This window comes from Accipiter gentilis, chromosome 1, assembly GCF_929443795.1.
Source record: "Accipiter gentilis chromosome 1, bAccGen1.1, whole genome shotgun sequence".
NCBI classification, from domain to species: domain Eukaryota; kingdom Metazoa; phylum Chordata; class Aves; order Accipitriformes; family Accipitridae; genus Astur; species Astur gentilis.
This window is the reverse complement of record NC_064880.1, coordinates 43,821,386-43,846,792: the sequence shown is the minus strand read 5'-3', so window position 1 is coordinate 43,846,792 and position 25,407 is coordinate 43,821,386. Positions and strand designations below refer to the sequence as shown.

The following is a 25,407-nucleotide window of genomic DNA, read 5'->3' as shown; positions in this document are numbered from 1 at the left end:
AGCCTGCTCAGATGAGCAACTCTTCTAAGAGGCAGAGGGACATGTTCTTTATTGAAGCTGATATAGTGCATCCATTTAAATGCATCTTCCCTGTTTCTGGCTACCCTGAAGTAAAAAGTGGTTTATATTCTCACCTGAAGCCACTCTGCAGCCACATAATATTACCTAGAACAGGGTGTAAAGTGTTGTGCTATAAAGTTATGCTGGCAATAGATTACTTTTAACCACAGACCCTTTTTTTTGGGCTGTACTTAATGCAGTCCTAGCTAGCTTCTAGAGTCCAGCAGATCAGAACATCTCTCTCCTTGTGCTCGAAGAAAAGCATTTCCTACACCTTGTTAGCGCTTCCCACCCTCCTGGTGCCCCTTAGGGCAATAAGTCCCCAGCGTGCCCCAGGCTGGGCTAGAACTGACTGAGCTGAACTACTGCATAGGAATGTCCTCTAAATAAGGCCCTGGGTAGAATACAGCACACAGAATTTAGCTTCGAGGTTAAATCTGAGTCACTGACTATTCTTTACAGTCTCCCATGCATCAGAGCCTGGAGTTCAGTTTCCACCTGACCCAAGCTCCCAGCACCTACTGCTGAGCTTCAGAGCTCTGCGCTGAAGGTAGTGCGGAGTAATGGCACTCACCTGCTGGACTTTGCTTCCTGTTTAAAGGCAACAAAGTTTTGACCTTGTCACAGTCAAGGCATGCAGCTGACCATTTGCTTCAGAAAAGACATTTCACAAAGCAGGATTCCCTCAAATTTCTTCGCTTTCCCTCATCAGGACCCTTTCAAAGGGGCCTCTAATCTGAGGCAATGGACTCCATGTTAAAAGAAAATAAGCTATACTCAATTGCAAATCCTGGACTGATTTCTAAGGAGAGTTCAATGACTTTCTAGTTATCAGAAGACCATCAGAATTTGAACCCTCTTATCAGTCTGCTTTCAGGGCCAGTTTTGCAGTACTAAGAAGTATCCCATTACACTAGGTCACTTTGTATTTGTGCATTTGGGAGATACAGCAAAAAGCCTTGCTTGCCCACTCTTGGCTGATCAAGGCCATTAGCCTGAAGGCTTTGCAAGTCTACTGCTCTTAACTACCCCTTTTTATGGCTGAAAGCAAGTGACAGACTCTTGCTCTGAGGCACTCCTATATTAGGATTCATATTTTTCCGTATTTCAGAACAGACAAGTAGTCCTTATTTAGTCCATGCAGGGGACTACCAGAGTTGGAGCAAAACTTCAAATGGTAGTAAGTGTCAGTTGCTTTCTCTGGATGGATCCCAGTAGGTTTGTACATGGGCAAAGCTGACAAGATCAGAAACTCACCAAGAAAAACAAGTAAGAAAGCAGTATCAAGGTCTCTACTGCTGCAAAAGACAGGATAAGATTGCTGCAAAAGAGTAGTACGAGTTATCTGTCAAAACCCTTCAGAGAAATGCCCAGTTACAGGAAATTTACCTATTTCATGATACATTGGAGACCTAGGGTTTGGGTTTTTTCAGCTCTGCATTATTGTTGCTATGTAGGAGTTCAAGCATCCACATCACTTCCAAGCTCCATGGCACAAAAAGCACTGACACAGCTTGTACTGACACAACCTCTGTTTGAGCACAGACTGCATGCTCGTCTTCTCAATGTCTCTCACCGCACAGTTCTTACTGGTGCAACAAAACCTACTCAGTTGTTGCAAAAGATCAAGATACATCAGCCTTCTGTCACCAGGAAAAAGCATGAGCCGCCATTTCCAAAGGCAAAGGGAAGGTCATTTATGGGGCAGCAGTGAGAACGGCTCCAAGGTGCTTCACATCCATCTTAAATACAGTCACCTATTTGTACTGCAAGTCTAAGATCAGCAAGAAGGGCTGTGATGAACAGTGTGCCCCCAGAAGCAAAGACGATCAGTGACAATGCAGAATACATGAAGTTAGAGCTTCAAAGGTCTGGTTGCCGCATTAAAGAATCTCCAAGCTTAATGGCAGAAGCTGCCAACGACAGCACACTGATGCTGTAGTCTGGGGCACCCAAATCCCTCATCAAATGTCAGGTTTGGTACTTGCTTATATCCAGGGAGCACACCCACCATCTGACTACCTCTGGTTTTCTTTAATAAATACAGCGTAACAGATAGTCTTTTACAACTTTTTGCCCAAAGTTTACTACCGAAGACAAGAAAGAAGTAAAGCAATCTGTATCACAAACACCTTTTGTTACTAACCGGGTAAACTAGAACTGCAAACACAGTTAACATTTCAAAAGGAGAGAGAAGAGCCAGCTGTTTCCCCTTCCCCCTTCTAGAGACGTTTGCAGGCAGGACAGGCAGCAGGGAGATTTAGATCTGTTAGAATCAACATTTTAAAGACCAGAGCCCTGTCAGAGAGCTTGAATACTGCTTCAACCCGCCGCATGGGCCAACACGTTAAAGCACAGGCTGTCCGAGAGTCTTGGCTTTCACAGTAATTTAGAACCACAACCTTTCTGTTAGCAGCCCTACATAGCCCTACAACCGGGTTACATGTTCCTTCTTAAAGGCTGCAAAACAGCGGGGTTTTGTGCATTGACCTCGAGTCACTTCTTTGGCATGAAGTAGTGTGTTCTCCCCGGGCTGAAAAAGATCAATGTCTTATGAAATCATGGCAAACTCCATCGCCAGCTAGTTTGCTGCTGTCACCGCAGAAGCGTGACTCTAGTTCAATAACTGGGGAAACAGGGCTCCTGCACTGCAAATGTGTGCCTCAAGAAATTAGTAAGCCCACCCACCCTCAAAGTCATCTTTATCTGGGGATGTATGAGCGGGTTCCACAATTACCAAAAACCTGCATTTAAAAGCTTTTGTTTTTAAAAAAGGACCCAAAACGAAAGAAAAGGCAAGTTTTGTTTGGGACATTTTTGCTTGGCCATTCAGAGAACAGGAAACACTGAAATACCACAGACAGATCTTAAAAAACCTCACATTATCCCGAACAAGTTCAAGAGCAATATCACAGCATAAAGACTGCAGGCTGGGAAATCTTCAGTCAATGCATCTGAGCTGCACCGTTCCTTGTAAACCCCAGATTTTTATTTTATTTTTACAAGGCGCTCTAGCTGCCGTGGCTTTCCCACATCTCTCTTAACGTTTCAGCTCAGCCAGCTTCACCAGACCTTCCCACATCACCATTCAGAGATTTCTGAACTGTGAGAAACAGATGTTTTCAAAGCATTTTGCTCCTACCCAAGCCCAAGAAAGACTAGAAAGGGGGAAAAAAAAAATAAAAAAGAAATCTCATTTAAGCAAATATTTCTCCCCGCCCTATTGACCTACAGTCCCAGGGTGTTTCCTACCAGCAAAGCTAAAATGTATCCTGTCAACTTTAGCCCTCTCCCTCCCGATGCCCGTGGCCGGTTCCCCCGCCCCTCCGGGCAGCGGCCCCGCGGCTCCCTGCCGAGGGGGCTCCCGCCGCGCCGGGAGCCGGGGCGGGGAGGGGGGGGGGGGGGGGGTGTCCCGGCCGCACCCGCTCTGCCAAGCCGGCTGCGGGGCGTCGAGCCCGGCCGCTGTCCGCCTTCCCCTGCCCCTTCCCCTTCCCTCCGCTCGTCCCCGGGGCAGAGCGGGCAGGCGGCGGGGGGGATGCTGCCCTGCCGAGGGCACCGCAGGGCCCCCCGGCGCCTGCCCCGGCCCCCCGGGGGACCGCTCCCCGCACCCCCGGACCCCACCGACCTTTGCAGGAGCAGCAGCAGCAGCACTTCGCCAAAAGCCATCCTACACCGGAGCGGGCGGGATAGCCGCGCCTGCCCGCTTTCATGCTGCCTTCGGGCTGCTCATGGCAAGGAGCCACCGGCCCGCTCGGCAAAAAAACAACAAATCACAATTAAAAAGAAAGAAAAAAAAAAAAAAAAAAAAAGACCCTAAAGCCAAAAAAAAAATTTAAAACCAGCCGTGATAAGCGGCCGAGCCGCCCGCGGCCGCGGCGCCCACCAGCCGCTGTCCCCGCCGTGCCCGGCGCGCACCTCCGGGGGCGGGGCGGGGCGGCGCGGAGCGGAGCGGGGCGGGGCGGAGCGCGGCCCGCGGCCACCGCGCCGCCTTATGCAACGGGGCGGCGGCGGGCGGAGCGCCCTGCGCGGCCGCGCACCGCCCGCACCGGCACCCGCGGCCGGCCGGGGAGGGAAGGGGGCCTGCGGCGAGACGGGGCTCCCGCCTCTGTCTGGAAGGAAAACGAGTTTTCGGGGGGGAAAAATGCTGCTCGGGCAGGCGGCGGCCGTGGGGGCGGCATCCCGAGTCGGCAGCGAGAAATAAAAACCGCCTGGGAGGAAGTTTGGTAAAGCTCTGATATGTTGCGGAGGGGGGTTCCTCCGAAGTCTGTGAAAGGTTAAGCTTGTATTGCTGTGGGGTTTTTTAAAGTTCACAACTCCTTTTTTCCCAATGCCATTCCTTAGCTTAAGCATCTGACAGCTAAAACCTTTCACAACTAGTTGAAAACGCTAACCGGCCTGCTGTGACCCCAACCCCTCTGCCTGTCTGCTTCCTGCGGTAGGAGACCTGCCTGAAGCACTGTAGGGTAAATGCTCACCCTTCTGACACACGGACCAAGATGCCCGAGATCCATCCAGAAGCACAGCTTGCTTTGGAAGGTGCCAGCCTGTTATGTTAGGATTTCCCACCTAAAGCATGGAAAACTGGAGGTGCCAAAAACCTCCCGAACCTTGCTGGAGGCAGCTGGTAGGAGAGGTCAGGCAGGATTCCAGAGCGGCAGCATCATAGTTTTGTACTCTCGCATCGAAAGCCGAACAAACCCAACAAGCTGCTTCTCCCAGGCATAAATACGTATTGAGAGGGAGCAGCAGAGGGGAGACGGGCCGTGCTTTGTGCCTCTGTGTGCCAGGACTTCCGCCTGAGCAGGCATGGCTGTACCGATGCCACAGACTGGTGGTCATCTGGACTAAGGCTTTTGGTATGCTGCGTAATGGCTTTGGAGTAAGGGACGCTCCTGTGGGCCCAAGGGCCGTTTCTGGACAGGGGGTGAGGGCTGTGGCTTCAGCACAGCGTTCACAAACCCCTGTGCTGGGTGATTTCATGTAGCTGCCAGGTGGGATCCCGTGGACCCTAGAGCCACCCTGGCAGAGGACCCCAGTACCTGGTGCCAGCAGAGTGCCAGAGACCCTCACTGGGAGACTCCCCTCCACCACAGCGGCAAATACGAAACCTTGCTGCTTCACTCTGGCTGCGCTGTAGGAACTGTTCTTTGACTACAGCCTCACTGGAAGGACTGGCAACCTTATAACAAGCCTGGCAGTATAAAACTTTCCTGCCAATGCCCTTGAGCACCAAGGGGCTTTGCCATATGTAAGAATGAAGGGAACCTTGACTCTGTTTCCACTTTGCTGTGTGTTGTGTCTTTCTTTGACTTGGGTCTTTGCCTATCTGGGAGATGCAAAGGAATGTCTCCGGGGTGCACTCGGGGCTCTTGTGCCTGTAGCAGGGAGATAATACGCCTCACTGGAAAGCAGAAACCGCAGCTGCAGCCAGAGAAGGAAGAGGGGAACCAGCTAGGACGCTCCCACCCTTCTGCTCCTCTCCCCTTCCCTACAGAGCGTTTGCCCCTGCCATGGCACCCCAGGCAGCAGCTCTTCAGGTGGCCATTTTGGCTACCCGAAGTGCCAGGCAGTAAGAAGGCAGCAGCTTAGGGCCTCTGAGTGATTCAGGAATCTCGGAGCAGGGCTCTTTTGAGAAGGCAGCTCTTCACTTCTCTGCTTGCTCCTTCGTACCGCATCTCTCTCTTTTCTAATCCACCCTCTCATACCACATCCAGCCTCTGCCCTACGGGTTGGCCGCCTCCCGCCTAAACTCAGCCTGCTTCGTGCAAACAGAAAAAAGGGGAAAGATGAACACGCTCTTCACTGGCATCTTGCAGTTTCTGTGTGGCATCTGCCTGGATGGGCGATACGAGCTCTGAGGCAGGACCGGTCCCTACATAGCGCCTAGTACGCCAGAACCCTCCCCTCGGTAGGTTTTAAAAGTCATCGTAACGTTCAAGACTCCTCATTTAAGAAACTGGGAAACATCCTAAAAGTAGCATTTCACCCCTAAATTCCCGCGACTCTCGTTAGAGCCGGCCGCTGCGAGGACCCGTCTCGGCGGCAGCAGCCCGGGCTGCGGGGAGGGCGGTGCGGGACCCCCGGCGCGGGGCGGTTGGAGGGGCTGGCGGGGACATCTAGCGGCAAACCCCGACATGGCGGCGGATCTCACTCGAGGGGGGTCTGGCTGAGCCGCCGGGCCGAGAGAGAGCGGCTGAGAACTGGGGTGCGGGATACGCCAAAGGCACAGCAAGAAAACCGTGCTCGGGGGTGAAGTTCCAAGGAAACGGCGCTGAGGCAGTGCGGTCTGAGACTCTCAGGAGGGTTTTGAAACAAGTTTGTAGCTCTTGCAATCGCAGCCAAGCTTGGAAACATAATTAAGGTGCGATCTCAGCTCTGAAAAACTGTTTGCTTAATTAAAACAGAACTGAAGTCTTTATTCAGGGGGGAGGCAGGCTCTGCCTGCCTCCAACCCCCCCATTTCCCCCCCCCCCAGTTCTAGGAATATTGTGAAGGTTACATCTAAAAAGTTACTCCTTCAAAATATGTATATCTATGTATATTCACTTATGAATTATACATGCAATAAATATTTCACAAAATGAAATATGACTAGAAGACATAATAATCACATCATATCAATTAGCTCCTATAAAACAGTAGATGAGACATGCTGTGGGCACAGTCTAGCTCAGCTTCAGCCCTGGATGAGGAAGACTTCTTTCATCAGCATCAGTGGGAACTATGTGGTCAACTGCACTGAGCCTTTAGCTTCCAGTAGGGAGTCAGCCTTTGGGAAGTAGAAGTGTTGCAGAGATCACACGGGGCGGCAAAATCTGCACAGTCCGCTTGCCCTAGGTGAGGGGTGGGGAGGCATTTGCCTGTGACTAGGAAGGGTCCTTAACCTCACTTCCTATGTTCACATTATATTTTTCATGTTATTATTGGACAGGGTGCATTACTGTGTGACTCTTCGGTCCATGAATAACCTGTATGTCCCCTGGCAAAGAAAACATTCCTGCCCTTGCTCTAACCTATGCCTGAGTCACAGGAATTCTTCGAGGAAACATCTCCTGGCACCACACTCCGACACAACCGCTATTACCTGCAGTGGCGTGGCCAAGAAAACTTTAGGGTCCCGACTTGCTGCATCTGAAGCTATTAGCAGTGTGCCTGCACCACAGGCCAAGTGTGCTGCCCTGTGCAACGCAGATGATGGAGGGGAAGTAATCTCAGTATAATGTCAGGATGATGAGGAAATGAGTTCTGTCTGCTCTTAAATATACCTTTAGAAAGTCCCCAGGTATATGAGTTGCTTTCATATGAAATCTGAGAGTCTGTAGAAATTATTTTTGCTGTAGAGGGGAAATAAGCTCTAATACCCAGTCCTCTTGTGCTAAATTTGGGGTGAAAGATGGACCTTATAAGTTTTTACACTGTCTCCAGTGCTCCCTCATACCTGCAACAGCTATTTCATTTTCTTAGGTTATAAACTGAAGAACCTATCTGAGGGAAACACAGGGCAAAATAACTAGTGGATGTAAACTGGCGTGGCTTCATTTGGGTCAACACAAATGCAGTGAAATATGCCTGGCCCAGATTGCCCTGGAGGTCTGTAATGCAGAACAGCAGTGACAGCATTTCTCCCATAGTAACAGGTGCTGTTTCCTTCCCCCCCATCACATATATAGAGAGATGAATAATGTAATAGCCGTCAAGAGCATCTGTTCATTACTCATGCAAGTCAATCCTACATTGTGCTTTAGGGTGTAAAGTGATCTCTGCAGGAAATCCATCCCTACGGGCACCACTATCACGGAGTAAGATGTATTATGGCTGATTTATTTTTTTAATCCAATGAAGCTTAAGTATTAGCTACTGATTTCTTATGAAGGAATAGGGAGAGAGCTATCTAACAGAAATAACTCATAGATGGCAAAAGGAGGATGGATCTGTACAGTTTTAAATACATTTAAACCTGTGACATGACTTGCAGAGACATATTCAGGTAGCGCACGGACGTGCATGAAATTTAAGCTTTGTTAATAGGGAGCGTTAGGTACCTCTGCAGAGCAATTCAGATATTGCAGGCAGGACAGTAAACATGGATTTGCTGAGAACCAGTCAGTGAGGAACACCAGGAGCAAGGATTTAGCAGAATTTGTTTTCTGACTATGGTCTAGTTTCAGGTCATGGAGAAATCAAGAGTTACGCAGCAGCTTAAGGACGCCAGTAGATGCTAGCTGACTAGTTTCATTACTGATTCTCCCCCTTGCTTTCTGGGTGACTTTAGGGGGCAAAAAATGACCATTTCATGCCTTAATTTTCCTGTGTGCAATAAAAGGGTATTAGCATTTCAGGTTCCCTTTAAAGAGAGGGTAGACATCCTACACTGAACAGCAAGAAGAGTTGTTACTGTTTGATGCGTCTCGAAATGACTGTGGCAAAATACGGCTCTGACATTATCGGTCTTTAGATTTAGTATTAAAAAGCACATCGATTCATATGTCTTGCCTGCAAATGCTATTCGCAAAGCCAGGTAAATCTGAACAATTGGAGGGAAAGCAAATTGGCAGAGTGAAGCAGTCCTTGCTCAACCAGCACATTTCAGTACATTATTCTTGGCTCCGGCTCCAGCTATTTTCAACAGCACTAAACATTCATTAGATTAAATCAAATGAACCACATTCTTTAAAAATAGTCAGAGCCTTGTCATGCCAGTTGGAAAAAACAACAACTTTATTGGGTATTAAAACAGATCAAATAAATTAAAAATAAATAAATAAATAGACTCATATTCCCTCCTGGTGCAAGGGAGCACAACTCCAAGGAGAGGTTTTTGGCTCCTCAGTTCAGCACAGTGGTGGGTAAAAAAAGAACATTCTCAACTAGCTAAAACAAACAAATTAAGAAGAAATATAGACAGTCCAGCACAAACTCCACGCTGAACTGCAGTGTAGGCATATGTTCAGCAAATGTTAGAATATATCATTCCTGATCCCTCTGCTGTACGTGTCAGCGTGGGATGGATTTATGGCAACTTAGAAGAGTTGCCATGGCCAAACAGCATCCTGGCCCACCAACTCTACTATAAAGCCTTAAAGGCCACAGCCAGACCTGTCTGCTCTGCTGAGATGGACCTCACCTTTATGTACTGCACAACCCACCAGAAGTCCCCTACTGACACTAGCGTAACTTTCTTTTCTGATTTACATCCCATCTTTTTTTCTCTCTCTGCATCCTATAAGGAAGGAAGAGCCTACGAAAAAAAGAGAAGTTGCTTGGAGACTTATCCCCAAAAGTATCTTAAAAAGATCATCAAATAAACAGCACGAGGTGGATGGCTGTAAAGCAGACTGCAGAATAAGTTATATACACTTGCTTTCATGTGATTCAGTCTGTTTCAAGGGAACTTAGAGTTGCCCCAAAATATTCACATAGCTATAATCTAAGAGAGTTTCACCCGCTCTCGGGAGCAGAACAGACCAGCAAGGACACATGCGCCCCTGCAGCCTCCAGCCTAACTTTGCCTCTCAGATACCTCAAAACAGATTCCTACATTGTCCTCTGGTTTCTCTGGTTTCCTGGGCCCAGGACCAATTCCACTATATATACGGTTTCTTTCCTAAGTAGTAACCATTTGCTCGCAGTGAGCTGCTTATGAAAACAGTTAGAAGCTGGCATACAGTCCTGCCTCGCTGCCTTCCTCCAAGACCTCAGCACAGGTTCATCTGCCCCTGGACTGGCTCTACTGCTTCAGCAAGGTCTTGTGTGAGCAGAGAGGACTTGTCTGACCCACCAGCAGTACCACCAGATAAGTTACGCTCTGATGAGGCTGCAGCAAAGAGCCTCACCTCACAAACCAGTTAACATAAGAGGTCCAGTAAGTGGAGCTACGTACCACATTACGTTAGTATGGTATTGATTAGTTGCTGGAGAGCTATGCTGGATGGTGGACACATCCTGAACAAGCTACTGGTCAGAACAAAAAACCCAACCCTTCAGCAGAAAAGAGTGAAATAAAATTTTTAAAGCAGGTTTTGTGCTCATTTCCTGAAGCACTTACCTCCATTAGAGCAGAGGCATATCTTTGGGAGTTACTGCAATACCCAATGATGGAAGACACAAAGCATTAAAGCGCTGCCTTTTGGACATGTTTTGGCTCCTGTCTTACCGTGTTGGGCCTCAGCGGGGAAATCATGAGCCTATCTCAGCCCATCATGGTCTGCTTTCCAAGACAAACAGGAGCCTCACCCACTTGTGCATGACAAAGGTGAGTTGTTGTTTTAGCAACTACAGCCTAATAGTGTAACAAAAGTATTCCTGACCTGCCTGTCTCAACTTGCCCGAGGTTGTTCTATTTGGATGGTAGAAACCACAGCTAATTTTCTCTTTAAATGGCATTTCTCCTTTCTTAGACTAAGTTGTTACCCGTTTGGGTTTTTGTTGTTGTTGTTGTTGTTGTTTTGTTTTGTTTGTTTGGGTTTTTTGGGGGGAAGAGTATTCAGACTATTTTCCTGAGATGTTTTGCAGAAAATTGCAAGTTCTATTCACCACCTATCCCCCGCCCAGTATCCAACACAATTATGGTTCAAGGCAAGCTAAAAGAAAAATTAAAAAACTGGAACACACCACTTGCTAGTTAGAGAGAAAATTTTCTCTGTTTGGCCAGTCTGGAGGAATTGGACTGGAATTAAATAAAATTCAATGTCAATATTGTAAAACCTTTTATTTATTTGGGCCAAATTATTGCATTAACTTTATTTTCCATTTCCCTTTTTTTCTAGGGTAAAAAGAATGCAGAGGAGTTCTAACCAGGCAATGTTTAGGATGGCAAAGCTTTCTGATTTACAATACCAGATCTAAGACAAGCATAAAAGAATCTGTAAAGCTGTTATTGAAACTTATGGCAGGTATAAATAAAAAGGGCACACATAACAGGGAGCCTGCTGTGCAGAGAATTAGAAAAAAAAAATAGTTTTTACACTGTTTTTGTCAGCTGGTGGAATGACTGGCTAGAAAACAACCCCTCTGCTTTTATTAGTGTGGAGCACCTCTGCCTGCTTTCATTCTTTAGTGTCCACGCACTAGCAAAAAGGGCATTTTTAGGATGCTAGCTCTCTGGCAGGCAGGATTTCTGCTGATGTCCTGTACAGGAATGCTGCTCCTGGGAACGTCAGTGAGCGAATGCTAGTCTAGCACCAAATACTCTAGAAATCCCCTTTCTGCTTGGTACCATCAGACACTGCCAAAAGCTGGACTTCTACACATTGGCATTTCCAGTCACCACAAGGCAGAAAAACTTGCTGTCTTTCTGTGAGAAGGACAAGTACATGATGACATGTAGTATTTCTTAATTCCCATGTTCAGCGCATCTCTTGGGATGTAACAGCTCCACATTATATGATAGTTCCATGAGCACTTTGAGTTGTCAAGAGCCAGCAGCCCTGCCAAAACCCTTTGTTGCCTTTTCTGTCTCTCCCAGGTGCCTGCTCCTTCCTGCCACTTCTCCTGTGCCAACAGAAATGTTTGAGCAGCCTCACAGTGAATCTGATCCATAAACAGATCCAGGTTAAAATTAACCTAGGGTGGAAAAAAAAGTTCATTTTAGCCCAGATCGGTTCCTTGATCTGCCTTCGTTCTCCTGTCATTATTGTTCAGATTTTACTGCAAAAGTCTCAAGGTATATGGCAGTTGCATCACTTGTACTGTTTTACTATCTCCTGGTCTCAGTGATCTCACTCACTATGATAGATCGTGGCTGCTTGGGTAGGCACAGGACACATACCTGATGCTCAAAGAGGTTCAGCCTCCCCGTGTGAGACAAAATGGGTACTTCCATCTGGCCAACTATCTTCTACTCAGCAGAGAGAAGCACCAGCTCCCAGCGCTGCTGAGATCAGGCCCGTCTCTGTTGTGCCTGCATGTCCTGTAGCATGTTTTGTGATGGCAATCAGCAAGCTGATGGGGAGTGGAAATGTGCATTTTTGCATCTTCACATACAGAAAGACACATCTTTCAAATAAGGAAAGGCTGTAGCAGATTGAACATTGCAGAACTTGTATAGCTCCCAGCTTCCCAGTTGTCCTGTGGAGCAGCACTGTGTATGCATAGCACAGCTACAGCAGATCTGTCTGAACAGATGTGCAATGGCCATGAAGACTACTGGAGCGTAAAGCCTGAACTACCTTCCCCTGCCATCCATGGACAAAACTTTTTTTTACTAAGCTTTTTCATGGGTTAGAATGGACTTCCTTTGCAGCAAGAGCACCCCGATTCCTTCACACTGCATGAAACCTAATTTGACTTTTGCAGTCAGTGGAAGGAAAAATGTACTTATTTCACTGAGTAAGAGTCCTGCAGAGTTAATAAATTCTTCAGTGCTTTTCTGAAGAATGCCATTTGGCTCTTAAGGCCAGAATCTGTTCTCTGATACCTAAATGCAATTCCCATGATAGATTTCCAAGTAAACTGGGTATACATTCCTTGGCAAAATGCAGCTATTAACATAAAATTGTAAAGATACATGAAATCTGCATAGAAAATTAAGAGCTGGGTACAGTCTCGAAGGAGTAAAACCAAAATGTATGAAGACCTAAGAATACTTTTTAAAAGTGTATCTTGAGTTGAAAGATTTCAGTGTTCCTCCCTAGTCTAGAAAACAGAAAAAATGCCATCCCAACCTTTACTGCAATATGCAAGTGATTATCCCTCATTTTTTTTTGTCCTGCCAGAAATGTAATATGTATTTTGCAAATTCTAGAAAGAATGAAAATACTTATTTCACTGCATTACAATTCTGCAGAATCAATAATTCTTCAGTGCATTTATGAACAATACATATGTATTTTACATATGCCAAATAGAGCCTTTTAATAAATGCTGAGGACAACCAAAGACAAGAATGGTTTAACCTCTTATAATGACTAAGGGAACTGTTCTTTAGCTGTTCCGAACTGTGAGAGACTTATTTAAATAGATTTAAGGAAAATATAGTCAAATATGGACTCTGCCTTAAAGAAAAGAAAAATACAATTCTGGAATTAAAGGCAACTTTCGTAAGAAGAGATAATATCCTTTATGAGACCAGTTACTATGAATGGAAAAATATACACTGGTGTTTATGTCAATAACCTCCTGCCCTAGACTTTTAGACCACCATAGTGACAATAATGTTAACTCTACTTTCTAGAATTTGGGATTAATCTGAACTAAGCTAAATTGACATTGGTTCAGGCTCTTTTGCAAAATGTGTAACCTGGGAATAGCTGCTCTGACAAAATGATTGCGTCAATGACCGGAGAATCAGGCTTCTTGTGTCAAGATCAGTATATCAAATCTGTGCAGTGTGCTGAAGAAGATATACAGAAACATAATTTCAATTACTTAAAATACATTATTTAATACACATGTGCTTTGCATTGCAGTTTGCCTGTCTCTGACTCAGACTGGTCAGGGAAATGGGATTTTTAGCAGAGCTAGTTCACTTCAAAACATACTCATAAAATATTTGTTAAAGATTAGCAATGGAAGGACCAGCCCAGCAGTGTACAAGCCTTGCCGGGTGCAAGTACGGAATTTAGGATTAGTCCCATTAACTGTCTGGAAGCTGAAAGAGTGAGGAGGCAACATTTTGGGGAAGCTGAAATCATCAGCTGTGTTACTGCAATTCTTGCAAGTACCAGTTATAGGTCCAACCTTTGTGACAATGCTATTAAAAAGTACATCCACAGTTTGAGTTTAAGTTAGTAGGCGTGTTAGGCATGAACCCAGAACCAGCAGTTTAGTTTTCCTTCATGCTTAAACTTTAAACATTTCAGGGAAAAGGATCAGACAGTAAGTTACTGCATATTGACCGAGGCAGAAAACCATGAGGAACATAATAATGAATGGTGGCTCATTGAAGCTGGTTACACAGCAAAAAGCCTAGGCAAACAACCCAGATCCCACTCTTCCCCCCGCAGTCCCAGATGGATTACGGTCTGATGTCCATCTGTGAATCTGCTAAATTTAGTCTGGCCTCAGAGGAAACACAAGACGCAAACCATCCACATGCTCCTGTTGCTCTTTCAGGATGACCTTCCTGTTAGCTTGATGGGCCAAGCACTACAGAATAACTCCCCCCCTTCCCAACATGCTACATGTATTTCAAGACACACAACTAAATACAGAGGAAATAGATTTCATTCAAGGAGCTATTTTTATAGCTGCTTGTTTTTCACTTGTGGGGCAGAGGCATGGAGATGTTATGGTGCTGGCTTCAGGTCAGAGCTAGTATAAAACCTCATGCTACAAACTGAACTCTCTACCCCGCCTGCTTGCTCTGGCGTCTGCAACGCACCAAGGTACCACAGATCCAAGGATGAGAAGAAACAGAAGGCATCTATAAGGCTCCTATGCAATTAATAAAAAGAAACAGGCATCATATTCAGACCATTTTCAGTAGGTGCCTGCCCTGGATAACTGTGTAGAGAGCCTTGGATAATACCTGACCTGACCTGGTCTCTTGAACCTCTGTACCACAGCAGGAGCCTGAGTCCTTTCCCAGTACAACAACCATTGCTCAGACTCAAACAGCACTTTTTGTGGAGTCCCTTCAAAGGCCCCTCTCTCTGCTCTGACCCTACTAACACAAGGGAAGGCTGAGCTCAGCCATTTTGTGAAAGGACGTGTGCTGGGATCACTGGGAAAGCTGGGGACTGGGCAGGATGGACCTTCCCTGGCTTAGGGTCCTTTGTATGGAAGATGCCTCTGGTCCTCCTCAGACCATATGGGATGCCGCACAGTCCCCATTACTCCAGGAAACTATCTCACTTAATGAATTAAAAGTATAGTATTTACTCAGTAGAACTGTCTTTGGCCTTTGCGATGTCCCAGCAGTTGGGACATCAATATGTGAGCAATAAAAATTAAAGACTCCTTTTCCAGCATGTCTCTGAAGACAAGTTGGGAAAATAGGACCAGTGCAGTCTTGTTTGTCCAGGTATGCATAGCTGAAGTCCTCTCAGACTGTTCCCTCTCAGATGGCTCGTGGGGCCAGGAGATGGCTGTGGCCACCCACATGCAGCTAGGTCCTGGCAGCAGGGACCGGCTGGGACCTCTCCTGTGTCTGTGAGTGACCTGCAGCCAAGGAAGGAGGTTCTTGCTTCTCTGCAGAATAGGCAAAGGGGTGCTCTGGGGCTTCTCAACACCTGCACTGAGGACCACAAGCCCGTCCTATTGCACAGACCCCTGAATATCTGAGTTGGCTTAACCTGGCCTCGGAAAGCATGGGCTGGCCCTAAGAAAGAAGGCTAGGAAGACAGGCAGGAGAGCCAGGAGGGCATGGAGAATTTATGACCCTGGTCTTCCAGAGAATCTATGGGAGGAAATGCAGTCCTGAGCCTAATGCAGAGAGGGACTCTGCATTACTTTTTTTTTTTTTCTTCCTGTGGGGAAGCATGAAAATGCCTTCTAACAATGACTTTACAAACAAACTTCAGCAGGACGTGAGAGTCTTAGAGAAGCATCAAAGAGTTGGGAGAATGCATGGCTATGTCTTGCCGAGTCAATTCTTCTCTGCCTCACCTTCAAATGCTTAGCCATGTCCGCCTGAATGTTGCTCTCAACACCTCAGACAGACAGAAATAAGGCAAGTGAAGAGAGGAAACAGGTCCAGAGAGGCGGTAAGAGAAAGCCTCTTTAGCGCTGCAATCCTCCTCCCCCTTCCCCTCACTCCCTACATCTCCAGTCCTCAACAAGGAGACTCAGTCTGCCTGACCAGCTGTACGCTGAGCTCCACCACCCAACCCTGGACCTGCCAAACCACCACCTCTCCACAAAACAGAAGCGCTGCAATGAGTAACTGCACCCTCTTTCAAAAACTGCCTCTCCAACAAAAACCCACAAGCATATCTACAGGAAACAACTGACCCTTTATCTTGAGAGAGAAGATTTTTCATTTTGGAAGTAGGCATCTCATGAGCACCGCTCTGTGCAGTGTTGACAGGAGTCTGCGCAGCAGCAATACACCACGGTTGTCGCTTCCTTCCACAGAGACTAGCATTTAACCCTTCTGAAATGTGAATGTTTCTGTCCTCTCACAGATCCACACAGTTTGGAAACATCTTGCACTACATTTTTGCTGACGCTTTCCCATTTGACCACTATTAGGGTTTCTCTGCCAGTTTTCCTCTTTCTTTTCGCTGGCCTCGACTAATGTGATGCTAAAATCAGAATGATTTATTATCTCGATAAGCAGCAATTCTATCCCATACTCAGTCACAGCCTGGGATGACAGTGCCAGTATATTAATGATGAGATACAGGTGATCAATATGATATCCACTACCAGGAAACCGTATTCTCTGAAAGTCTGCCGACCAAATTAAGCAAAGGTCCCAAAGGTGCTGTAAGCTACGCATTAGAAAACTGAGCATGAATTGCACAATAATAAAGCTGTCAGAAACTGTAATGCCAGAACAAACCTTGAGCTCAGGTGCCCTGACCTTTATGCAATATCAGCTACTGAATTCTGCCCAGTTTTATCATGTGCTCTCCCTATTTGCTGTACTCCCCAAGTTGCTCCTGGTACGCACGCAGCGAGAGTGACCTATGACAAGGATGGAAGAAGCAGCAGGAAAAGCAGGTAGGTTGGTCCCACATTGGAGAATCAGGCCCAACAAATGGTGACGTGTCCAAATATTACAGCATCAATGGTCTAATCCTGATCAGACCATTTGTTGTCACAGTATGTGTGGATTACAGCACTATGTGTACCACTGCTGAGTTTCCCCCCAGTTTCCCTGCCAGACCAGGTGCTGAACCCTTTGGCATTCTTGATGAGCTCAGTTGGCCACAGCATTTTAAATTCACACACACACACTGGGGTTTTTTTCAGTGAAAAAACCAGCACGGACACTGTACAGTGAAATTTGGGGTTAAGCTGACAGGGGACTAGGTGGATTAAGTTTTACCCCCTGTCAGAAGGGGAAGCAAAGGCAAAGTAAACAAGAAAATTTGCAGGCCTCCTCTCTTTTAAACAAAGACTCCTGTGTTTAAAATAATAAAAATCCATTGTACAAAAGCAAAGCAACTTCCCCCAAAATAGCCTCTCCTGCTTTATCAAAGCATTCATCAAAATTGTACTTCTCCACAGAAACAAAGTTCCAGGTAGAGCACTGGAGGCCTTTTGCTTTGACTAGATAACAAAGCAGTGATGCCATACTGAAAATAAGGCAAAATAATGAAATAAAAACACCACGTCAGAGACATATAGGTATTCACAAGCCATCAGAACATGGCTCCAACAGCCCGCATACAATCTGCATCCATGATTTGTAGCTCTGAGACTTACCATGGAGGACAAGTATTTGCCATGCTTGTTCAGGCTGTGCCTAGCTTATCTAGTTACTCAGGTGGTGCATGGACTGCTGCTGCCTCTAGGGCTTGACTACTCAAGGATTTGTTAGTATAATTTGTCTTCCTGATGTACTGATGTACCCAACAGGTAAAATCCCTGGTAGAGCTACAGTCATAGTGATATGAATACCCCTACACAGGTATGGCTCATCCTCTCAGGCTTGACTTGGCCCACCTTTTAGAAACAATGAAAATCAGATCTCATCACCCATATTGCCAACTGTTGCTAAATACTTGTTCATTGGGAGATAACGGAGTCCAGGAGAAGGTGTAAGCATGAACAACACCAAGGACAGACAGACTATGGGGATCTGAGTTCTTCCACAGGGTGACTATTAAGTAGGAGAAAGCACAAAGGTCTAGGATCAAAAGACAGTAGTAGGTAGGGGAGCGAGGCATCACCAGCTCTCCAGCACTGGGGCAGAAATTGCTCACTGAGGTAGAAAGGAGTGATGTGGTGGGGAGAAGCTGTGAAGGGCCGTGGAAGTGAAGACAAACAGCCACTGTTTGATGCGAGAGAGGAGGGAGACACAGTGGAGAAAAAAATAAGGGAAAGGGTGACCTGATTGAAATAGCAAAGTGGTTTTGAGTTCTTTCATCTTTCTGTTCCCATTCCTTGCACGACTGCGTGGAGCCACACTTGTGCACTGAGGTAGAGCGGTAGGCCCGAGCTGGGCCCTGGCAGCCCTTGGTGCCAGCCCACAGAGAGCTGCCGTGTTACACCACGCTGGTTAGCCGACTTGTTTCCAGCTGCTCTATCATAATTGAAAAGGAGTGAAAACACAGAAAAAGCTTTCCTGATGTGATATTTCTATGTAAGCCATGTCCTGAACTTGTAACAAGGATGCCATGAGGCACTAAATGCCAGCAGGAGGGGTCCAAGTGACCTCTCTTGAAAGACAGTCTATGCTACAAAATTCTGACTCTGAACACCCTTGTTGGAATGGTATTAGGAACAGAGGTGAGCATTTGTTTTTTTATTTAAATACTGTGTATTTATATTGACAATGGGAGCCTGAACATTGTTTGCTTAATAGAAACCCCATGACCTGTTTATGTGCCAGTTAAATCAACTGCGTTACCTAATGAAATGTTTCCTTCAGTTCAGAGCCTTACAAACACTTTCATCGACTGCTCTTAATGAAGACTTTCAAAACCAACAACAATTTCTCAGCCTCTACAAGGACAACTGAAGGTTTAATGCAGTGCACTAAAACTTCTGAATCGTCCTCACACAGCTCCCCCAGGACATCAGGAATCATTACCATCGAATAAGTTTTGCAACAGAGATTGTTTAAAACACAACAGACAAAGTGTGTGAGCCAATGCAGATCGCAGTTTAATACTAAACAGGAACAGGGACACAATAAAAGCAGCCTAGACTCTTTTCCCCCACTAAAATCCAAGATGTTCTTAAAAACAGAGATGTGGGAAGAAACAATCATGCTTTTCCCTACACAGATCACTCTTCTGAGATCAGAAACTGGAAGAGAGACTTTCAACCCCAACAAGAGCCGGATTAGCCTCACCAGCTTCGTACACTAATCCATTAAATTATCTGCTCTTTCCCATAAGGAGTGGTCAAAAAAACACAGGTCTCAGCATGACCTCTTTTTCATTGATACCACTCTTCTTCTCACCAGCATCATTAAATCCTGATTCTGCTTCCTTCTTTCACAGCCCAGCCTGCCATCGCAGCTACCAGCCACAGGCTCTCTCTGGCTGTAGGACTGGGCAGGTAACTCCCTGAACGGACAAGCTGTCACTTGAGCACTGAAACTCCTGTCTCTCCTGCCCAAAGTCTGGTGCTTTCCCAGCTGATGCACCAGGGCCAATGTGACCCAGCTGGGAAGGGCAGGCGAGATGCTCACCCTGATAACATACACCTTCCAAGACCTATGTTCCCTCTTCAGTTGGAAGAGACCCAACTATTTCTCAGTTTGCTGTTACAAGGACCCACCACTGCCACCAAAGCCCTGCTGTTAAGTGGCCGTCTGCCTGCACAGCAAGATGTTTGCATAGCATCCTAAAAAAATATATTCCTCATCTCTTCCAGAGATATGTACCAGACACAAGTATCCTGTGGGCAGGATCTGGTTTGGGGCCCTGAACAGGATCCCTTTGCATATCATCAGTCCAAAACAAGTGCCATAAAACCTTTTTTTTTTTTTTTTTAACCACTTTCTTTTTCCTTTGGTGATAGAGGTTGCTTAAAATTACTTCAAGAACTAGCCTTCATAAAATCAAGTGTTCATCTAAATGTTTCATGGGCCAAATTCAAATTTGGAATCACTCAGTCAAAGCTAACAGGCTGACACAAGGAGTATGCTTGTTGTTGTGTGCTTAATGAATATTGGCTAGGTCATTAAATTGCTTTCTATCCATGTGGATTTCTCTCTTAGTTTGAAATTTATAGCTTAATACCTTAGAGCTCAATTATAGTGTAAAAGAGACAGGAATAAAAGTCACAGCTTTCCTGTAATTAGCCATGTGGGATAGTTCAAACAGAGCTTCATTCCTAGTGTCACAGGTCTTTCTTCTTCCTTCCTAGAAATTCTAGTCAGAAAAAAGCCATCCCACAAATTCTTGAGTACAGTAACAGAGACTGCAGATGAGTTCCTTTTACTCAGTCATCTGTAAATCACTTGCAAAAGGTGAATCCCAGAAACCTGTTTGCCTTTTTACAGAGGATAATTGCAAACACTGTCAGATTACTGGAAAGGAAGGACAAGCGGGACTATATTTGGGCTCTGAGCTATAGTCAAGTCATGAAGAAATCAAAATGTATATCCTCCAGAGGAACACAGCCAGCAGTCAGATGGAAGGCTGGGAGGCCAGTCCTTAAAGTCTCTGCGCTTGTACTGATCAACAACAAGAGAAATCTGTAAAGATATTTCATTATGAAAGGGAGGAAATGGTCTCTTTCAGGTTTGTTCTTTTATATTCACACCATGTTTTTCCTTTAGCAAGATGTTATGTTGATTCATTACCTATTTTCAAAGAAATACTGTAAAAAAGTGAGGAAGAGACAGAGCACATGTTCAGTTGTGAAGTTTGTTTTTTTTATTTCCAGTGGCTTTCAGTAAGGCTGTTTAAAAAGGCTTATTTTTTTGTTTGGTGAGGACTTGCATTGATGCTCTACAAAATGTTCTGGCAATCCCACCAAATCTTTCAAGCCTTCATCTGTTCAGGTGTTGCTTGACATATTACCTTCTTTCCTCTTTCATTTCAAGGATGATACGTAGCTTCTGTGAGCCACACGATTTACATTTAGAGTCCACCATAATGTATAATAGGACCAAACACAGTAATTTGCCATTTCTCATTAAGCAGATGTAACTATGTTTTAATACTTGTCAAAACTCTGCATGTTTCTAACATAGAGGGCAAATGCTATTATTAGAAGTGTTATGTTTTGAGTATAGATACTTTCTGTTCTTGAAATTACAGTGCTTGTAAAAGCAAAGAATTATGTGTCTTGGTAAATGCAAGCAAAATTCAGCCATTAACCCGCTCTTCTGCAACTGTGTATGTTTACATACTTGAAACAGACAGGGGACACCATTTGGTGTAAAATGTGCTAGCCTTCATCCTGGGTTATAGAGAAAGGCCAGAAATTTTGGAAGCCTGAATCAAGGGATTCAGAGTCCAACCCATGCCTAAAGCTACTGGAAGCAGAGAAGGACGCGAATCTGAATAGTCAGAAGCCATTTATCATGCTAAATGATAAATTCCAGCATTTCATGAGTCAGCAGGCTCTTCCAGTGGCTACTGCATTTTCCCCTTTAAACTTACCCCTCTTTCTTTGTTCCCAGCATCTGTTCATTCAGTTTAAACAATTTCCTGTTTTCCTAATAGAGGGAGAACTGATTAGACACAGAACCTATTTGCTGTATTCTGGCCAAAATTGTGGACTGGGTGGTTATTTTCATTATTTCTAGCAGCACTTCTGGAGATCCCATTAATATTGAGGCTCCCTGATACAGCTTTGGTATGTGCAGGAAGAAAACTGAGGCCAAGGGGGAAAGATTTATAAGGAAATAAAGGCCATGAATACCTGGCTGGAGCCAGCCAGCCCCAGACTTACTCTGCACCTGTTTGGAGATGATGGGACAAGAGCCAGCTCCAACCTGGAAGCGGTCGCAGTGTGTTACGTGAGATAACCTGCCCCACAGGCAGGCAAAGCGTGCTAGCGCAGGCTCGGCGCTGTGCTGACACAGTCTGGTGGCTTCCAGGCATCAGTCAGCTCTGGTCCACCAGATGCAGTCTGGCACTGCGCCCTTCGCACCGTACCTGCGATGCAATTGTGCCCTGAAGCTCACACAGTCGTGCTGGAAGCAAAGTCCCCATGTCCCCGGCCAGCCCTCTGCCCCTGCACTACCCTGTCTCCATCCTCCTCGGGATTTCCTGCCTCCCTTTCCACAGCCTACTCCTGCAGTCTTTAGTTTCGTTTCATTTGAACAAAAGGTCTAATGCACTCAAATGAAGTTTGAGTGGTGTCTCACAGCGTCCTTCAGCAGAGGACCCAAGCCTGACTGCTGGACCATGCACCCAGCAGACACGTCTTTGGCTTCCTATGAGTCATGCCAGGCAGCGACTAGTCTTACGCAGACCAGACTGATTTTCAGCTTTACTTTTCTGTTTACTCACAGATTTAATTTGCATGTAAGGAACTGCAGGGCTTCACAAAGGAGAGCTGAGGACTAGGACAGGCTCCTGGGGCAGCAGAAGCAGGGCAGGACCCCGGGGGTGCGTCAGGAAGGAGACGCAGCAGCAGGTCTAAGAAGCGGGTGACGAGTTTGGAGTTTGCACCGCAGACGGAGCCGACAGCCAGCGCTGACTTCACCTCCTCCCTCTTGCAAAGCAAGGCAAGGGGAAGCACCTAACTGAACAAGCCTGCTGAGGGGATCAAATCTGAGACGAAAGCTGAGCTCTCCTCCCCAAGGTTTGGATGAGACGGTTCTTAAGGGAAACTCTGATTGCAGACCCTGGCCCTACCGCGCTGCTCTGTCCTGGGGGTGTGCCGCATGCCCAGACTCGGCAGTGGGAGTGCAGGCAGGGAGCAAGGACGGACTACAGCCCGGTTTCAATGCTTTTTCTCAAAACAAACAAAACCACCAAGCTTAACTTGCTTAAACAAGAACAGATCAAATTCTATTTCCCTTACTGCAGAGGGAAAAAAGATTTTTAAAAAGCCAGTTCAGGTTGCAGGCTTGAAGTCGGGAGTGGGATGACAGGAGCCTTTCCTCCCTGGACCTTACTTGCATTGCGTGTGGCCAAAAGTGGGGGGAAAAGCCAAAAGGAGACCTGCTCTGGCCACACTGAACTGAACCAGTTCTGGTCTATCAGTCTGGAGCATCTCCTATGCCTGGTTGCATGGATGCTATACGCGGGACACACATTGCTCAGAACAGAACATCAACTAAATAGGCCACACACACCACAGACACAAACAATATTTCACCATTCGTTGTGGGTGAAGCCCAAGCTCTCAGGATAATACCAGGGATGCGTTTTGTTGCATGCTAATTGTAAAGGATTCTTTCCCCATTGTGCTGTGCCATTACACACAATGTCTCCAGTTCACAAGTCAATAGAGTGTACCAGTACTCACTGGCGGCTTGTTTGCAGTAATAGACAGGCAGCAGGCATATACTAAACGACCACACAGTAGTGTGCACTGTGGCACTCATATCTAGAATTTGGGGCATCCTGGGTGTCTATACAGCATGACTTTCCCTCCCGCTAGGCTTTTAGGCACTAAACCCAGTCCCTTTGCTGTTTAAAGGTCTTATTTTTACCCAGAATCTCAAGACAATAATGATTGCCACACAGCAAAAGACGCACACGTACAAACATTGATTCATGGAAATGGAGTTAGGCTAGTGCTGTGCCAATTCACAGAGATCTGGTAACAAAACTCACTAACAACTAAACAGTCTTTTACCCACGCCGACTGCAAGAGCAGCCCAAGCAGCTTTGCACTTACATGATACAAAAGGGGAAATCCGGAACACTCTTAAACCTGCCAGACTGTTGCCTACCTTTTCCTGAAGGGAAGAAGCAATCCATCTCCACACTGCTGCGGGAATGTGAAACGCAGAGAGCGCTGCTGGGGACCAGACCCTCCTGAGGCGGACTCCGCTCCGTGGTCCGGACCAAACACCAGCCTGGCCTTTCGCTTGGCCTCTCCAGCAGCTCCACCGTCTGCCCCACCTGAATGCTCAGCTCGCTGCTGTGGCCAGCTGTGAAGTCCTGGAGCACCACGGTTAGTTCACACCCTCCAGACAACTGCCCAGGTTCAACAGAAAAAAAAAGAACAGGAATAGAAGTTAGAGAGGGCAGGATGAAGGCAATCATCTTTGCATCATATTTACACTGGCAAAGACAGGATTTGTATTCCTTAGAAGCCAAGTTAATAATTTCTTTTGTCAAAGTTCAACATGTTGTGGCCCCGGTTTCCTTTACTTCTTTCTAACTGATTCTGCTGGGCTGAAGTGAGAAATCAAAGCTACCCACCCAGTAACCTTTTGAATGCTAGCTGTGGGTGAATTTTCTAGCTGTGAATTTTCTAGCTGTGAGTGTCCATCAGAAACCTTGCTTTTTTTCTTGCTTTAGTTTCTGGGCTGACTTTCTAGACTAGCAATAGCCCAGACTTCCTTGGCGCTGTGCCCTCATGGCAGGACAAATTCCAGTTCGTCCCTCTACAGCATGAGCTAGACACATTCCCACATGCCACCGCTGCAGTGAGGAAACAGCTACAATTTTTTGCAAGACAAGAAACATGCCCTCATCTTCCCAAACTTGCTCTAGGGACTTCTCAGGAGACTAGGGAATCCTGACCGGGCAGATCAGAAAAGCTCCTCCCATGTTCTCTGATGGAAAACAGAGGTGTAAATATATAAACGTAGAGTGATTGATTATATGCTGACTTCCAGGATTTGTACCTAAGAATAAATGTATCATCTTACTTCCGTACTGAGCGCTGGCAACCTGCTGCTTTCCTTCAGCCTCACACCCTGCGACTCTTGATGAACAATACCGGTCTGTGTTTAATTATAGTCTATATAACCAGAAACCGGATATATAAGTGCTTGTGTATATTGCAGAATAAAACAGAAGAAGCAATTGCACAAGCAGCAGAGCTAATGAAGCTTGTTTTCTTACAGATTTGGATCTCAGAAGTTGATTCCTGGTGTCCAAAAAGGTGTGAGCACAAATCTAAGTTTTTCTGGTGTGAGGAATCTTTCTTAATGCTCCTCTGTAGTGTGGATTTCTTGCTGTCTGCCTGTCATTAGGGGCCCTCTTCTGGGTCTTTCTCCTCTACATGCTGCCTGCTTCCCTGAAGCATGTACAAATCTTGGAGGTCCTTATTTCAGTGTCAAATTTGATAGAAATTAGTCCACTGATTCAAAAGTTATTAAGATGAGAATAGTAAACAAGCTGATCCAGAACAGTATAATACCATAAACCTCCCTATTTCTTAGGGTATGAAGGTAAACCCAAGCATATTTTAAAATGTTTTTAAAAGAACAACTTCTAAATCCAAGTGAATTGGGAGAAATCTTGTAAGATGCTGAGTATCCTGTGAAATCAATAAGAACAGGATCTGCTTATCAGCTTGAATGGGGAAGCCCTTGAGGAGAGCACACTTATCTCTACAGACTTCACACTTCAGCTGGTACAATCTCAAAATACCTTATCTTAGCCCAAGCAGCCCTGAATGCACACTCCCATGGGAACAGCCTGTCTCCCCACTCAGTGGCATAGTGGTTTGTGTGTCTAATGCAGGTGTGAAAGAAATCCCATTCACAGACATAATATTTACAATTACAGAAAGGGGTCAGTGGACAAGGACTGGTTCTCACCTGTCCTGTGTCTCTGCCGTAGACGAAATGCTAGATTTGGGGAAGAAGAAGGAAATATTTCTCTGAAAGGTTATTTGTAAATAAATAGAAAAAACCAAACA

At 45.9% G+C, this 25,407-nt stretch overlaps 1 protein-coding gene across 10 annotated transcripts in view; it reads right to left on the bottom strand.

Annotated features, from left to right (window-relative positions):
- KALRN (kalirin RhoGEF kinase) overlaps positions 1 to 25,407 on the bottom strand; it is a 529,910-nt gene that overhangs the window by 77,735 nt on the left and 426,768 nt on the right. For 7 of the 10 annotated variants that reach the window (XR_007507253.1, XM_049810170.1, XM_049810120.1 and 4 more), the window contains exons 34-35: positions 25,307 to 25,336; positions 23,483 to 23,729 (exon numbers count right to left, since the gene is read on the bottom strand). Coding sequence is in view for 9 of the 10 variants with exons in the window: in XM_049810170.1 (XP_049666127.1) it covers positions 23,483 to 23,729; positions 25,307 to 25,336 (277 nt within the window). In the remaining variant the exon portion in view is untranslated. Of the gene's footprint in view, positions 1 to 3,685; positions 3,977 to 23,482; positions 23,730 to 25,306; positions 25,337 to 25,407 lie in introns of those variants that run through there. The other 3 variants (XM_049810137.1, XM_049810190.1, XM_049810180.1) reach the window with 2 other exon arrangements.